The 16,078-nt window shown below is 36.3% G+C and overlaps 1 protein-coding gene across 1 annotated transcript in view; it reads left to right on the top strand.

The window, feature by feature from the left end:
• Positions 1–16,078, top strand: part of UNC13C (unc-13 homolog C) — a 503,951-nt gene that overhangs the window by 183,366 nt on the left and 304,507 nt on the right. The window contains exons 4-7 of the mRNA XM_023751588.1: positions 7,652–7,730; positions 8,989–8,994; positions 10,422–10,493; positions 11,191–11,206. Of these exons, the coding sequence (XP_023607356.1) occupies positions 7,652–7,730; positions 8,989–8,994; positions 10,422–10,493; positions 11,191–11,206 (173 nt within the window). The remainder of the gene's footprint in view (positions 1–7,651; positions 7,731–8,988; positions 8,995–10,421; positions 10,494–11,190; positions 11,207–16,078) is intronic.

Genomic DNA, 16,078 nt, shown 5'->3' with positions numbered 1-16,078 from the left:
CCCTCCAAGCTGGGACTTGCACAATATGGCCATGAGAGTACTGTGCCCTCTCATTAGTCCAAGGCTTGAACCTGTCCAAACACTGTAGCCGTTCTCCACACAGAAATTAGTGTTAACAGGAAAAAAAAACTTGATTGGGCATCTATGAGACCCTTGTTGGATATTAAATGAAATAACTGGGACCAGGACTGTAGATAAGAATTAAGCAAGTAATAATAAGCTTTGCCAAGATATATTATCAGGGCTGAAGTGCTAACCAAATGGGATCAGAAAAAAGGAGTCTAGACCAGAGCTGAGTCAGAAAAGTTAATAGAATACAACAGAGAATGCAATCTCAACTTTGGCTTTCTTCCCTTCTCTTTCTTGAATTCTTTAAGTAGATAGTTACCTATATATTCATGTCTGCCAGTGACACTGTCATTAATCTTTTCCTTAGATTAAGAAATGTGAGTAACCCTGGGACAGCGGTGGGTAAAAATGTTCCTGTCTAAACAAGTTTATAACAAAGTAATTGCTACCAATAGTTTATAATCTACTTACATATATTATCCCATTCAATGCTCCCAACAATACTGCAAGGAAGGTAACTTTTCCATTTCTATATGAGATAACTGAGATTAAAAAGGGTTAAAAAACATTGACTTTGTCTAGTAACTAGGACTTATCTTCTTCCAGTGACTAAGCCTTTGCCTATTAAAACCACTTTAGTGGGAGGTCCTGGACTTTCTTCCTGGTCCTCAGGCTTCTGTCTTTCTCTTTCCAGGTATTATTTTAAAGATTACAATCTTAAAAAAACACAAACAAGCAAACAAAAAAAACAAGACCATGATTTCTTTAAATGTCTAACCTCGCCTCTACTTTTCATTCTTCATTGCTTCATGCTAGAGTTGGCTGTAGGAAAGTAGAGATGAGTAAGGTTTCTTCTTTTTTTGAAAAACATATTCTAGTGGGGACAAACATGTAAACAAACAGAAGGCACTTTCACAGGGATGATGGCAAAAGACTTAGAAGAACTGTTCTGACTTTTCTGCCCCAGTTCAACCAATAAGTAGGATATACTCCTGTCAGAAACATTTACCTTTTAACCCATGCAGTGCTGAGAAGCCCACCTTTGAGGTAAGAGCCATGATTCTGCCCTCTCCTCCTTTTCTGAGTTGAAGAGTAAATTCTAAAAAGTTAGACTAAGGATGAGAAGTTTAAGAAATAGCTATTTTGTTTATATTTTCTTTTTATGTATAGAAAATATGATTGATATATAAAAGAAATTTGTGTCATAGATGAAGTCAGTTTAAGAGAGAAATTAATCATAAAAATTAAATTCTAAGTGCTAAGAAGGCATGGTATCAAGAGGTTAATTTGAGTTTTTTTCATAATAGTATAGCTATATTCTACAACAGATGATGTCTTCATTGTGATGAAATATGGAATTAAATAATATTTAGGTATGTGGGGGGTGTCATCAGTTACACGGACACAAATATTCATTGTTGACAATAATATAAATTAAAAAGGTGAAAAAAGAGGAAAAGAAACTATCCTAAATCAGTGGTTCTCAACCTTCTGGCCCTTTAAATACAGTTCCTCATGTTGTGACCCAACCATAAAATTATTTTCGTTGCTGCTTCGTAACTGTAATGTTGCTACTGTTATGAATTGTAATGTAAATATCTGATATGCAGGATGGTCTTAGGCGACCCCTGTGAAAGGGTCGTTCGACCGCCCAAGGTTGAGAACCGCTGTCCTAAATAATATAACTTAATGTGCAGCAGGTAAACAAGTAAAGTATATAAAAGATGGAGAAATTTGGAATGATTAGTATTGGGGAGGAGCTTTATGCTTTGAATTTTATTACTGTTTGCATCAGGAAAATTATATTAATATGTTCTCAGAGGGAAGGCGGGGGAGGGTGGGTGGGTGGGAAGAGATCAATCAAAGGACTTGTATGTATAACCCATTGACACAGACAATAGGCTGATGAAGGCCTGGGGCAGGGTGGTGAGCAGGGGCAGGCTAGAAAAGTTCAATGGGGGTGAATAAGGAACATATGTAATACTTTCAACAATGAAAATGTTTTTAAAATGTACAAAAATGATATAATGATAAGCCAAAATAAAAAGCAAAATAGAGTATTTTATGTTTACCATTAAGTAACTAAATAAATACAGAGTTATTTTTAAAAGTCTGAAAGAGAACACAGCTGAAGAATTATAGGAGAGGGATTTAGAGTGATTTATTATTAATCTTTTTCTTTGCCTTAATGCTCCACAATGCTTAAAAAAAAAAGATTAGTTATATAGTCCTGCCCAATAATTGTCTTGCAGACACTGAAATAAACAGAAGCACTATGATTTGTTTTCTTTTAGGCCTATCGTCTTCAATTAACTTAAAAACTCCCTTGGATATAAACAGTGTCTACCAATTCTGATTTCTAATGAAAATTAGCTGGTCTAAGAATATGACTAATTAACCATCAACCATCCACTTGTGGAAATAGCACACCTTTGTCTCAACATCAGAAAGATCTACCTTTGGAAAATCTGCTTGATAGATTTCTGCAATACGCTCCTGGTGCCTTCTGAGAATTCTCTTCCAATCTATATACATTCAGTGTATTTTCAGATCAATTTTAGATGAAAATAATAATTAATATACTTAGTAAAATCAACTTGTACCTCCTCTATCTAAATATCAGATATCTTGAAAAGTACAGAATATATATCCTTTAGATCAGTGGTTCTCAGCCTTGACTGCACATTAGAATCATCTGGGAATCTCTTTAAAATCCTGATTTCTGGACCTCATCCTCCAGAATTCTGTTTCTTTGTTACTAATGTTGTGGCCCCACCCCATAAGAAAGAAACAGAATTTCTGGAGGATGAGGCCCAGAAATCAGGATTTTAAAAAGATTCCCAGGTGATTCTAATGTGCAGCCAACACTGAGAACCACTGCTTTAGATCATTTGTATTATGTATGTTCTATAACTGAACCTGAGTTAAGATATATAGCAATGTACTTTTATCTCAGATTTCATTAAAGTAAACATCCTTTAATGTAATTATGCAAAGAACTGATAAATAAGCAATAAAACTATTAAGACTATGTAATAGAACAAATGTTGAATTAGAATACATCTCACTTAATTTAGCCATATTACCAATTTTATGTGATCATTGACTTTCTAGATATGTAGATCTCTTGTCTTTTTATCCCATGTGCAATCCCTGTGGTCTAAAAGACTCTTTTTTCCTAAGGAGTACATCTTAATGGATGGAGAAGAACTATTTGGGAAGGACTGGAACTATTTTCCAATGATAATACTATTTTGGAAATAAGTTGAAAATTTTTCAAATAATTACTTATAGATGAACTGGGACAGTCTTCTTATTTCCTCCTAACAATTCTGTTTTAATTAAGATATTGGGAGAAGGAGGGGACATCTGTAATACTTTCAACAATACAGATAAATTTTAAAAATAAATAAGATAAACCACTATGAGATCACTTTAAAAAAAAAAGCATATGAGTTTTGAGGTAAGACAGTCTTGCAGTGGAAATTAATTTCTTTTTCTTTTTATTAATCCTCCCTGGAGGATATTTTTTTCAATTGATTTTTAGAGAGTGGAAGGGAGGGAGGGAGAAAGAGGGAGATAAACATGGATGTGAGAGAGACACATGGATTGGTTGCCTCCCCCACACACCGACCAGGGCCAGCGATTGAGCCTGCAACAGAGGTACATGTCTTTGACTGTAATCTAACTCTTGACCCCTCAGTCCTTGGGCCAACTCTCTAACCACTGAGCTAAACCAGCTAGGGCTTCAATGGAAATTAAACTTTGCCATGTAGTTCTAAGCCTGGGTAAATTGCTTAACTCTATTTTCATTAACAGTAAAATGGGATTAATTGTAAGCCTCAACTCATTTTATTGTTATAAATTTGGACTAATCCAATCCTGTCAATAGTAGGGTATGGTAAGCCATAGAGCTTAGGTTCAAATCCTGCCACTGGTCTCTCACTTAGATAATGACCTTGGGGATGATTCTAAACTATTCTATGCTTCCATTTCCTCATTTAAAAATTGAGAGAAATAATTGTATTTATATCTCACTTGATTTTTGAGAATTAAATGAGGTAATACATGTAAAGATTGTATAATTGCTAACATTATATGTGGTTCCTTGTAACCTTCGCATACATATTAGCTAGGCTTGACTAGTTTGCTGGCTACAGTTAGGAACAGCCTAATCTAATCAGCTATACAGCAAAGGGATGAAATCAAACAGTTTTCAGAGAATCCGATCTTACCATCAGAGTTACTTGTCTTCTATTACCTGTGTGGATGACTCCTCACCTTCTCACCATTTGGTCTAGCTAAATTCTTCTGGATTTAAGTTCTTGGAACTTTAACTCTTGCCTGGAAAGTCAATGATTTCTTTATCTACTGACATTTTCAGTCTTCACCATGTTTTGTTATTTAATCCATCCCAGATCTCTTCTGGTTAGGGAGTCTCTTAATAAATATTACACATATATTTTACATTTTGTGGAAATTGGCAGTATTTACCAAGCTCTTCTCTACCCATGAGAAGGGCAGACTTATTTTTTTAAGATACAGGGTTGAAAGAAAAGCTTATTAATTGATGGATAAGCTCATGAAAGTATTTGTTTATATTAACTTCTCTGAGGAGTGATGAAAATGTAAAATTATAGGAAAACACAACCTGATAGAGAACACTTTTGTGGTTACCGGAAAGTTAAAAGAACTTTTTTTACTTCATTGCAATTTTATAAATTACAAAGTAGAAGTTCAACTGATTCCTAAATTTGTGAGTCTACAGAGTTGCTCAAGATTCTCTCGGTGTACCTGTGAATTTGAATTAAGTTCCATGAGAAGGAAACATAAAGAAAATAAATCATTATTGATGGAAAGAAAATGCACAACTCCTATAACACTCTGCAGTGTATAAATCACTTTCTCAACCATTATCACAATCCAGTGTTTCTTTACATAGTTATTAAATTCACATTATTTAGGAGTCAAACTATTTCAAAACATTTGAGGGCAGTTAGTATGATTTCCAAATAATGTAGAAAGACGTTTATTAATGCATACTTTATGCCATTATTATTATTTCTGTTCACAGAGGGGAAAAAGTTGAAACTGTTTGGAATCTAAGCCTTAGATTAGAGCAAATAATACTGGAAAAATCCTTTCTTTCTGTGAACAAAAACCCCCTCAATAATCCTTTTCCCTTTTGTTTAATATTTGGAATGTGAGAGTGTCAAACATGAACTGTCAAGGAGAGGGGAAGAATGTGGAGAGAGCTTAGGAGGGAAGCAAGAAGTTACACTCATAGAGAGGTTGGTTCATTTTCTGAAGATGGGTGTTGAGAAGACAAGATTAAAATTCACTACTATCTCTTTCTGCTCAACACTGCAGTTTCTTGCAGTTCATAAGAGCATGCTGCCAATGATTCTCTTTTGTTATGCCAATTCTTGACCTTTGGCTGTCACGTGACCAATATAGCACTTGGCCTAGAGAATGTTAATTGGCATTATTCTGGCAATGATGGAAACTATATGACTAGTTAAGTCCTTTCTCACAGGATCAGTGTTGGGCAGTGTCTTAAATGTCACCTCCTCCCACCACGTACACTGTTGTCCAGTCTCTATTTTCTCCTTTCCTTCTCTCTTTTCTTTCCTTTTCCATAATCTCTGCCCCACAGTATTTTTTCTCTGTGCTCTATGATCTAAGCTAAAGGGAACTCTTAGTTGGAGTGCCTGACCTTAAGCATAATTTGTTCATCATTAACATCCATCTTACTCATGGGAAGTGGTTTGAACGTTTTACATTTATCACCACATTTGATCCTTGTTTTTAAGCATATAAGTTATGGCATTATTACTACTTATTACCCTTTTATCTTTATTGATATTTTTCTTTTATTAATATTTTACATGGGTTGTATGATGCATTTAATAAATTATCCAAGATCACCAAGGTAATAATTAATGCAACTAGAATACTGGAGTTAAGACCATGGCTACTAAGAAAAATCCAATAAGACAAAGGTCTCGCTTCATTAAACCAAGCAGCAAGAGCAAAGAGGCCATCTCTGTGTTAGTGGAAAACTGGACTATAGAATGTTGTGGTAGCCTGTTCCAATGACAGAGCTGCCCAGCTAACAACCAGAGTTATGAATTGTGTTGTTCCTAGTGAAAAGGCTGACTCTAGCCTGGCCAGTGTGGCTCAGTGGTTGAGTGTCAACCCATGAACCAGGAAGTCACTGTTAGATTTCTAGTCACTGTTAGAGCCCAGGTTGTGGGCTCAATCCCCAATGCAGGTGTGCAGGAGGCAGCTGATCAATGAGTCTCTCTCATCATTGATGTTTCTATTTCTCTCTCTCTCTCTCTTCCTCTCTCTGAAATCAATTTTTTAAAAGGCTGACTCTAAAGTGGAGGTTAGCAAAATTTTGTATGTTAGGTGAGCATAAGGAGAAGCTATCATCTGTATTTTAGCACATATTAGTTGTATAAAAAAACTAGTTTTGATGGAATAAAAATTAAATTCAATGTATTAAACTCATTTTAATAAGCATAACTATTAATATATTTTAAATTTATTTTAAATTGCATATGCTTATTAGAAAAACATTGACTGTAACCAAATTTATAACATAGTAAGAGTCTTCTCATTTTCTCTCACCTAATTTCATTCTACAGAGATAACTGTAGTTATCAGTTTGATGAATATTGCTCTACATATTTTCTATGTCTATATAAACACATGGGATCATATTAAATTTACTAACATGCAGAATTGTGGTGTGTTTCTTTTACATAATATACTATGAGTATTTTTTCATATAAACACAAAGATTTATTTCATTCACCTTAATTATTGGGCTCTTCCCATTGTATAATATATAATAACTCATTTAATCAATATGCTATTGCTGAATATTTAGGTTGTATTATTGCTATTATAAAAATATTGCAGTGAACATTCTTGTATAACAAATTATTTTAATCTGTGCTTTTATCTGTGGATAAATTAAGATAAGTAGATATCCTTGAGGTGCCACTTTTCAGTTTAATCGGTGAAAATTAAGCACACATGTATAAGATGGTATTTTATTATATATATAATATATATTTTATTGTGTGCGTGTACATACCATTGCAAGCAGACCAAAATTGCATCAAATGGTTTTGTACAAAGATCCATACACCTAACAATTTTTATTATCCTACCTCTGATACTGAAAATAAAACAATGCATGAAAACAGGCTGTATATATTTTAAAGTTTCAATGTATGAAACTATCCAAAAAGAGAAATAATCACTATGTGTGGTAGCTAGAGTCTCTCCTCTTTGTAAAGGTCATAGTTTATTTATTTTAGAAGAAGGGAGAGAGAGAAACATCAATCTGTTGCCTTCTGTATGTGCCCCAACTGGGGATCAAACCCACAGCCTGGTATGTGCCCTGACTGTAAATAGAATCCACCACCTTTCAGTGTAGACAGTGATGCTCCAACTAACCAACCAGGGCTCTATTTAATCTTTTTCACAGCTTTTTTATTATGAACACTGGAATTCTCTTCTAGGAAGTCAATTACTCATTGAAATCATTTCTTTTTCCCTCCATCAGCACTGCGTGGGGACTTTATGGTATTGACAGTATGCCAGATCTCAGAAGGAAAAAAACGTTGCCTATTGTACGAGATGTGGTAAGTCAGTCACTCCTGTTGAATTCTCTTTGATTGCATGTGTTCTCTTTGTCTTTATTGGATTTCATATTGTCCTTCTCATTAAATACCTGGCCTGTAAATATTTCATAGAATAGAACATATAAGAAGCTGGATTCTAGCAAGTGTTATATTTATTATTTCTTTAAAATCTATTAGATGGGGAAAATAACTCTAACCTTCTGACAGCTCTAGATATTAGTTGAAATTACAAATGGAGTTAAAATGACCCTATAATTGAGCAAAAAGAAGTCGCACAGCATGTCAAGCAAGCTGCTGCAACTGGCTTGGATGTGTTCCATGTTATGAATGACCACAAGTTTAATTTGCAGTTCAAGGCTTGCTTTGAATTTATTCACCTTAACTCAGTAGACGTTAATACTTATAAAGTAAGCCGATAATATGAATCATTTTTATTCTATTCTGTTAATATCAACTCTTGCCAAATGAATAAGCTCTTCCACTGCCTAAAGAAAACCATGGCTCCCAAGTCATTGTAACTTTCATTAGCCCTGAACATAACTCTGGGTAACTCAAGCTCTCCTATAATGAGATATACTGGGGAACATCTAGAGATGCAAAGAATTAATAATGTTCTGTATTATATTATGAAAACAAATAGCCCATCAGCATAACAAAGAGTGTTTTCTGACATCCACAATGTCTTCACATTTTTTCTGGAGGCATATTCTTAATAGTTTATGACATGAAAATATATTTTTTGCCAGAGAAACCAAAATTTATTTATATCAGTAACTTCTTTTTAATCTTCACCCAAGGACATGCCTTTATTGATTTGAGAGAGAGAGGAAAGTAGAGGAAGAGAGAGAAAGAGAAAGATCAGTGTGAGAGCACCTCAATCCGTTGACTCCCACATGTGCTCCAACAGGGGATCAAACCCACAACCTGGGTATGAACCCATGACCTTTCAGTGTACAGGATGATGTTCAACCAACTGAGCCACACCAGCCACGGTGATATCAGTAATTTTTAATTTTGCTATGAAAACCTTCATCTGAAAGCCATCACTTTAGTTTTAAAGTAGAAAGATACAATCATGACTGGGACGATCTTTTACTGAAAAGCATGCTGTGTCTGTCCTATTAGCTCAGAATACTGCCATGGTAGTGTGGATGTTATTTTAAAGTGTTAGGTTTATTTAACATCATTACACTCTTTTCTCACCTTTCTTATGTCTAATTATTTATACTTTGTTTTCTCTGACACATGGAATCTTCAGGCCATGGTAAGTGATTATTTAATTACTATTTGCCAATTTTCTCAATTGTACAATACACTTATTCATGGAATAAAAGTGGGCAAGATAAGGAAAATAAAGAGAGACATACAAAAATTATATGTTTGGGTTCTCCAAGAACTTAACATCTGGTTCAATTGTGAAAGACAGACCAACTTCTATAAACAGGTACAGACTAAAATAGGGTAAAGCATTATTTTAGGGACAGTAGGTGTCAGAGATGGATGATAATCTCAGATAAACCATTGGATGTAGCAGTGCAGATGGGTAGAGTGACTCCTTCCTCACTTAGGATTGTGCTGAACTTGATCTGGGTGCCTGACTTTGTAGCTACAAGGAGATGTATTTATGACCAGTCATTATTCATGACTTCCTGTAGCTTTTAATGGGAGAGCAGATCTAATATTCCCATATAGAACTTCTGATTTCCAAAGATTCCTATAGTACTGTTGAGTTTATTATCTATATAAATAAAAAGCCAGCAACCGGAATGCTATAATGACTGGAATGACCGGTCACTATGACACCCACTGCAGCCAGCGAACTGACCCAATCTGGGGCTGGGGCTGGCCAGCCAACCTCCCAAGAGCCCTCCCTCCAGTTGGCCTGCCCCTGATCAGCCTCTCCCATCCCATTGGCCTGAAGCCCCTCACCCGCAGCTGGCCCTGCTCCTGATTGCCCCCCCTCCACACCCCAATAGGGGGCGGGCCAGCCAGCCAACCTCCTCCCATCTCCTCCTCCTGACAGGCCAGGCCCTAATCCACCCCAATTGGGGTTAGGCTGGCGGGATCCCACCTGTGCACGAATTCGTGCACTGGGCCTCTAGTGTTACATATGTTTCAAGTAGAAGCAGTATATTGGTTCTATTTTACAGGGGAAACTAAAGGGACTTGACTCTTATTCACCTAAGTTGCCAACCTTGAGTGAAGAAAAAACCTCTGAGTAGAATGGTTCTCAATTGATAAAATGGACCCATGGAAGAAAATATCTTAGCTAGATTTGGCAGAATATTCCAGGGAACTGTGAACAACTCAAGAATGATCTAGCACCAATTAGGATTCAGGGTCATCACACACATCAGCTGGCTCTGTGCCAATGGTCATGTTTTATAAAAGAATGTGCTCATGACCACCTTGGGGAGAAAAATTCTAAAAGCCTCTTCTAGCCTGGAGTCCATAGCTGATTACCCTGCCTTACCGGACCTCAGTGATCTCATCTATAAAATGTAGGGGTTGGGTTTGATGGTTTAATGTTCAGCTTTAATGTTCTATGATTCCTCATTCTAGATGACTTGGCTGACTACTGAAAATGGCAGGTCCCTATTGAGCAAACATGAACAATAGTTTATATTCTTACATTTTTACATTCTGCTGAGCAGTCACCTCATGTGCCAATAATTCATAATTCTGTTTTAGACCTTGGCTGCCCGGAAATCTGGACTCTCCCTGGCTATGGTGATTAGGACATCACTGAACAATGAGGAACTGGTAGGTGCAAAGTCCATTACTATGTATCCATCATAGTCCAGTGGCAAAACCATCCTGTTTGATGCAGTCATTTGTAATGTTTGTTCCAGTTCTCCAGGAATAACTGGGAGCATGGGAAGAGTCTGATCCTAAAACAAATTTCCCCTGAGCCTCAGCTTCACTATCTTACAAATTATCCTGTGTTGCTCAACTATGCAAAAAATGTCCCATCTTTAGAAATGTGGTTCCATCCTAACACAATTTAGCTTTTATTTTCCCCCTGAAAAAAATCCTGTTAAAGTTTTACATAGTTCAAGTTTTGTCTCATTTATGAGGCTTTCCAAAATACCATCCTCCCTTTCTGGCTGAGCTATTAGTTTCTTTTGTGTTTGTTTTGTTTTGTTTTGTTTTTAGCATTTAATCACTACCTCCATAAGGTAATATAGTTAAGAGTGGGGGCTATTTGGGGTGAGTCCCATATCTTCCATTAAATTATCATTGTTGTATCTGGCAAGTTATATAACTGCTGTAAACCTGAGTTCTTTCATCTCTATAGTGAGGTGGCAATAAGAGGATTAAGGGAGTGGATCCATGTTTAACACCCAGCATAGCCTAAGATATAGTAAACAATAAATACAGGTGTCTTTCTATATTATTTTTCTTATTACACTTATTTTTATTATTTGTATAATCAACTTGCATAACCCTTTACTTTTAGACTGATATCTCTGAGGGTAACATAATATTTTGTTTGTTGATCCATATTTTCATTTGTGTTGCTTAGTACACTGTCTGGCATGAGGTGGAAGCTTTGTAATTCTTGCTGAATGAAAGAAGATACAAGTAAGCTGCAAATATCTAGGTCAGGGATTCTTAATTTGGCTCCTCAGATTCACTGGGGGGAGCTTTAAAACACACCTTCTGTCTGGGTCTCATTCCCAGTGATTCTGATTTAATTGGCTTCAGGTGTAGCCTGCACAGTTTTGAAAACTCTCAGGTGATTCTAACGTGCAGTGGATGTTGTAAAATGTAGCTCCATCCTGCACAGACACGGCTGAGGCTTTCACTTAAGACAATGTATCTGTGCCCCTTTCATATGGAAATTAATATACTCTACCTCTCTCAATGTTAGTGATTTTGTCATTCTTATAGAATTTTTTCCCAAAACATTAAATGTTATAAATTTCTATACCCTTGACATTTAAACATTATTTATATTTCTTATTCTCTTCTTCTTGTCATTGTCATCTTTCAAAAGCCCACATTTCCTAGGTCTTATCAGCAAACTCCCCAATCTCAATGTACATCAGCAAAACAATACATGTTCATTTGAATATCTGAGTGTTAAGACAAGTTAAAAGATTTTCTATTGTGCCAGGGAATTGAAATACTGTGGCTGCTTCCCCAGGGGCATGGGACACCATCTAATATTCTGAATATAGTTTGGATTTAAGAGAAAGTAAACATCCTCTATTGATATATTCCTACACTATGCCTTTTTTATATTTTTAAATATGGTAATTGGTTTGAAGTGCAAATACTCATTGCTATAAGAACCTCAGAGGAGCCCAGCCAGTGTGGTTCAGTGGTAGAGTGGTGGTCACAGTTTGATTCCTGACCAGGGCACATGCCTGGGTTTCAGGCTCAATCCCTATTAGGGGATGTTCAGGAGGCAGCCAGTCAATGATTCTCTCTTATCATTGATGTTTCTCTCTCTCTCTCTCTCTCTCTCTCACCCTCTCCCTCTCCCTCTCTTTCTCTTTCTCTCTCTTGCCTTTCCTACCCCTAAAATTTAAAAAAAATGCTAAGAGGAAAGCAATAGAGATTAGAGGAATGTTACCACAATTTCTAAGGCTCTGACAGGGAACCTACCCTCACTTTATGGTTAATTAACTATTGATCTACTTTTCACCAACTTAACTATCATTTTATTTCTTTAGTTTTAGAAGCGTGGATGTAAAAGTTTTTTGTTTGTTTTCTGTGCAGGTGCTGGGTGGATAAGTAGCATCCATCAGCTCCCTCTCAAATTCATAAAGCCCATTTCCCTAGAACCCATGTCTCAAAAAGTAAATGAAATATGGCCACTGTACAGCAGGCATATTAAGTGTCACCCTTGACAAGCCATCACATTAATTCATTGCATGGGCAACTAACATACATGCTGAAGAGGATAGTGTCCATTTCTTGGTGTTGGAGGTCTTCCTAGGCACCCTCAAAGTGAAGGCCTGAGATACTGGCCTCTACATGAAGGAAAAAGGCTTGGCCATGTGGAAACTACCAAATGTTAGCTCTTGTATTTTCGTTCAAGAGATGTATGTAAGAAGCTCAGATATCTCTTCCAAAGAAGGAAAAGGCTGTAAAGCCTGATGTGAGAGGCCAGTGGGTCAGCAGCACAGACCCCATTAGCACTGTTGGCAGTGGGACAAGCATGCCAGGTGCCCCTCCACCTCAGTCCCCACTCACCCGTGAGGAGTTGGTGGAGCTGACTGGGAATCTCAGTCTAGGAAGCCCTTCAGGAGTAAGGTCTCTGAACATTTCCATCTGGCTTAATGCAAGAAGGGATAACCATCTAGTATCCATATACGGCCACAATGGTCTGCCTGGTACTACGCTACCTAGCTTTGTCCTTGCTTTCAGCGTGTTTCCTCTGTGTGGACCCAACAGTGGGACAACCAAAGTAGATCCATTCAAAATTAAATAAATATTAATTGACTACTACGTGTCAAGCATTGTTTCAGATTCTGGAAATAAGGCAGTGAACAACTCAGCTAAAAATCCCTGCTGCCATGAGGCTTTAATATAGGAGGAGGGGAGCTGGCAGAAGGGAGTTGGTAGCTGCTGGAGGGGACAGAAGTTGGGGGTCTGGGTGAAAAAGGTGATGTGATTGAGAAGTACAGATTGGTAGTTACAAAATAGTCACAGGGAACATATGTTCCCTAAAACACAGCATAGGGAACATAGTCAATAATATTGTAATAACTATGTGTGGTGCAGGTGGGTATTGGAAATATCAGGGGATCACTTTGTGAAGTATATGATTTTCCAACCACTATGTTGTACACTTGAAACTCATACAAAATAATAGTCAATGTAAACTGTAATTGAACAATAAAATTATATATGTATATGTATGTATGTATATGTATATGTATATGTGGTAGGGGAAGTGAGATACTATGTTTATATTGTTGGTACAGGTCATGATGGAAGCTTCTATCAGGCAGGAGTTATAGAAACTCAAGCAGAGTGAGGAATACAATTCACCAAGCCTAAAAGAGATTCTAGAACCCTGCTTTTTCTATCTGGGTTTAGGACCCTGTTTAGGAGTCTGGTCTATTGGCATCCTTCCGGGATTTTCCCTTCTAAGTAAGGGTTGGTTTGTCTAGGAGACTGTGGGTCCTTCTTCCAGTAATGGGATTCAGGGCCAGTAAAAGGGACTCACAAGAGCTAGGTATAGGAATAATCAGGAGATCAGACCTGGGCCATATTCCTAGCATGATACTAGAGAGATAACATGGAGGGTTAAAGCCGGTGAGAACACCTGTCTGTTCTGGGGCTCAATCCAGATGTTATAGGCTCACATACACACAGGTGCTCTGGACTATTGCTCAGGAACAGGGACCCTTGCAAGCCACATGGACAAGTGTTGAGGTGAAATGGGCCTGAATTACAACCTCAGCTCCACCTCTTACTGCCTCTCAAAGCTTGTTTCTTATCAGTACTCCTTGACTCCCTGAGACTTGTTCACCTCATCCTGAAAATGAAAGTGATAATACTTATCTCACAATTTATGGGAATTAAAAAATGCCTTGCCAGGCAGAGCAGGTGGCAGTCAGGGAAGCAGGACAGGGACTTGTGTTGAGGTATCCAGGATATATGCTAAGTTCAAGGTTTCCCTGTCACTTGGCAGCTGAGGGTCCGATGCCAGGGAGTACTGAGTTGGAAACCAGCAGTAATGACGCCAAATGTAAACACCATCTCATTTGCAAGTGTTGCTATTGGTCCTGCTTTTGTCCTTCTCCCAAAGAGCTTGAGATAGATGTTGGTCCACTACACCAGTAGCTATGGAAACCTGAGGAAGTTACAGAAACTTTCTTGACCTTGATTTCCTCATATGTTTACTAATTATATAAGATTTTTGCATCTGTGTTCCAATGGCCTTTGATTACTGTGTATTTGAGCAATTTGGGCATCAATAATAAATCAGCTTCATAAATTAAGTTTGGAAATTTCCTTTTTGTCACTTCTCTGTGATGGTTTGCATGAAATAAATGCTCTATACCTTGAAAGACTAGCAAAACTTGCTACTAAAACCATCTTTATTTTCTTAGGGTAGTGATTTGACAACTGAATCAATTTATTTAATATAATAATCCTATCCATGTTTTTTAAACATTTCTTCTTGAGTCAATTTTGATAATTTTTTCCCAGAAAGTTTTTTCCCCTAAATGTTCTAATTTAGTACCACTAAATTATTCAAATAATCATATTAGGATATAGAAATGCTAGTGCTGTCTTTATCTTATCATTTCATACTTTCTATCTTTTGTAAAATCAGTACTGTAAGAGGTGTACCTGGCATTTGTTTTATTGATTCCAAAGTGTTTCTTTGTTATCTATTTTGTTTATTTCTGTTCTTGTAATGTTTAGATTCACCCTCCAATCTCTTTGTATTCATTCTGATGCTACTTTTGTAACTTATTAAGTTGGATATGTAGTTTAATAATTTTCATTGTTATCAACTATTGCATACATACAGAGAATATTCACAACATAAGTGAAGGAAATAAATAACAATAACACATACACCTAGGAATCCATGGCTCAGTTGTAGAAAGAGAATATTTCCATCCTATGTATTTCTTCCTCATTTTCTTTTTTATTCTGGTCTTAAATATTTTGTCTGTTTCTTACCACACTTGTCTATTTTAACATAATTTCCTTTTTTTCTTTTTGAACATATGCACTTGAAGTTATTCATTTTCCTTTCAGTTCATTTTAATCGCATCATACAAGTTGTATACATAATGCTTCTACTATTGTCATATAGTTATTTCATAAATGATCCACTGGTTAGTATTTTGGTTCATCAATTACATAGAAATATTTTTTAATCTTCCAAAGATAAGTCATATGGGTTTAATTTTTGTTACTGGATTGTGTTCAGAGGACATGGACTGTATACTCAGTCTTTAGTATTTAATTGAGAATTGTTTTATGGCTTATTACATAATCAATTTTGTAGCTATCCCATATGAGCCTTTCTTGTTGGGTACATTAATTTGGGGAGTTTTATACTACCAATAAACTGTTTCATTCAGTTTTGCTAGCAAGCTTATCTTTTAGATGCTTTTTCCTTTAAATATATTCTCTGTGATATTAATATAACTACACTAGATTGATTAGGTCAATTTTTTCTTGATACATTTTCTAGTCCCATTTTAAATATCTTAATGCTATATGTGTATCTCATAAACACACACCTTAATTTTAAAATTCCATTTGAGAAGTTATCTTTTTACAGATAAATTCAGTCAGTTTATACTTATATTTGAGCTTTGTGCTATTTCTTTTAAAAAATTTACTCTCTTTTTTCTTTATCTCTT

This window comes from Myotis lucifugus, unplaced genomic scaffold, assembly GCF_000147115.1.
Source record: "Myotis lucifugus unplaced genomic scaffold, Myoluc2.0 scaffold_23, whole genome shotgun sequence".
NCBI lineage: Eukaryota > Metazoa > Chordata > Mammalia > Chiroptera > Vespertilionidae > Myotis > Myotis lucifugus.
This window is presented reverse-complemented; position numbering and strand designations above follow the sequence as displayed.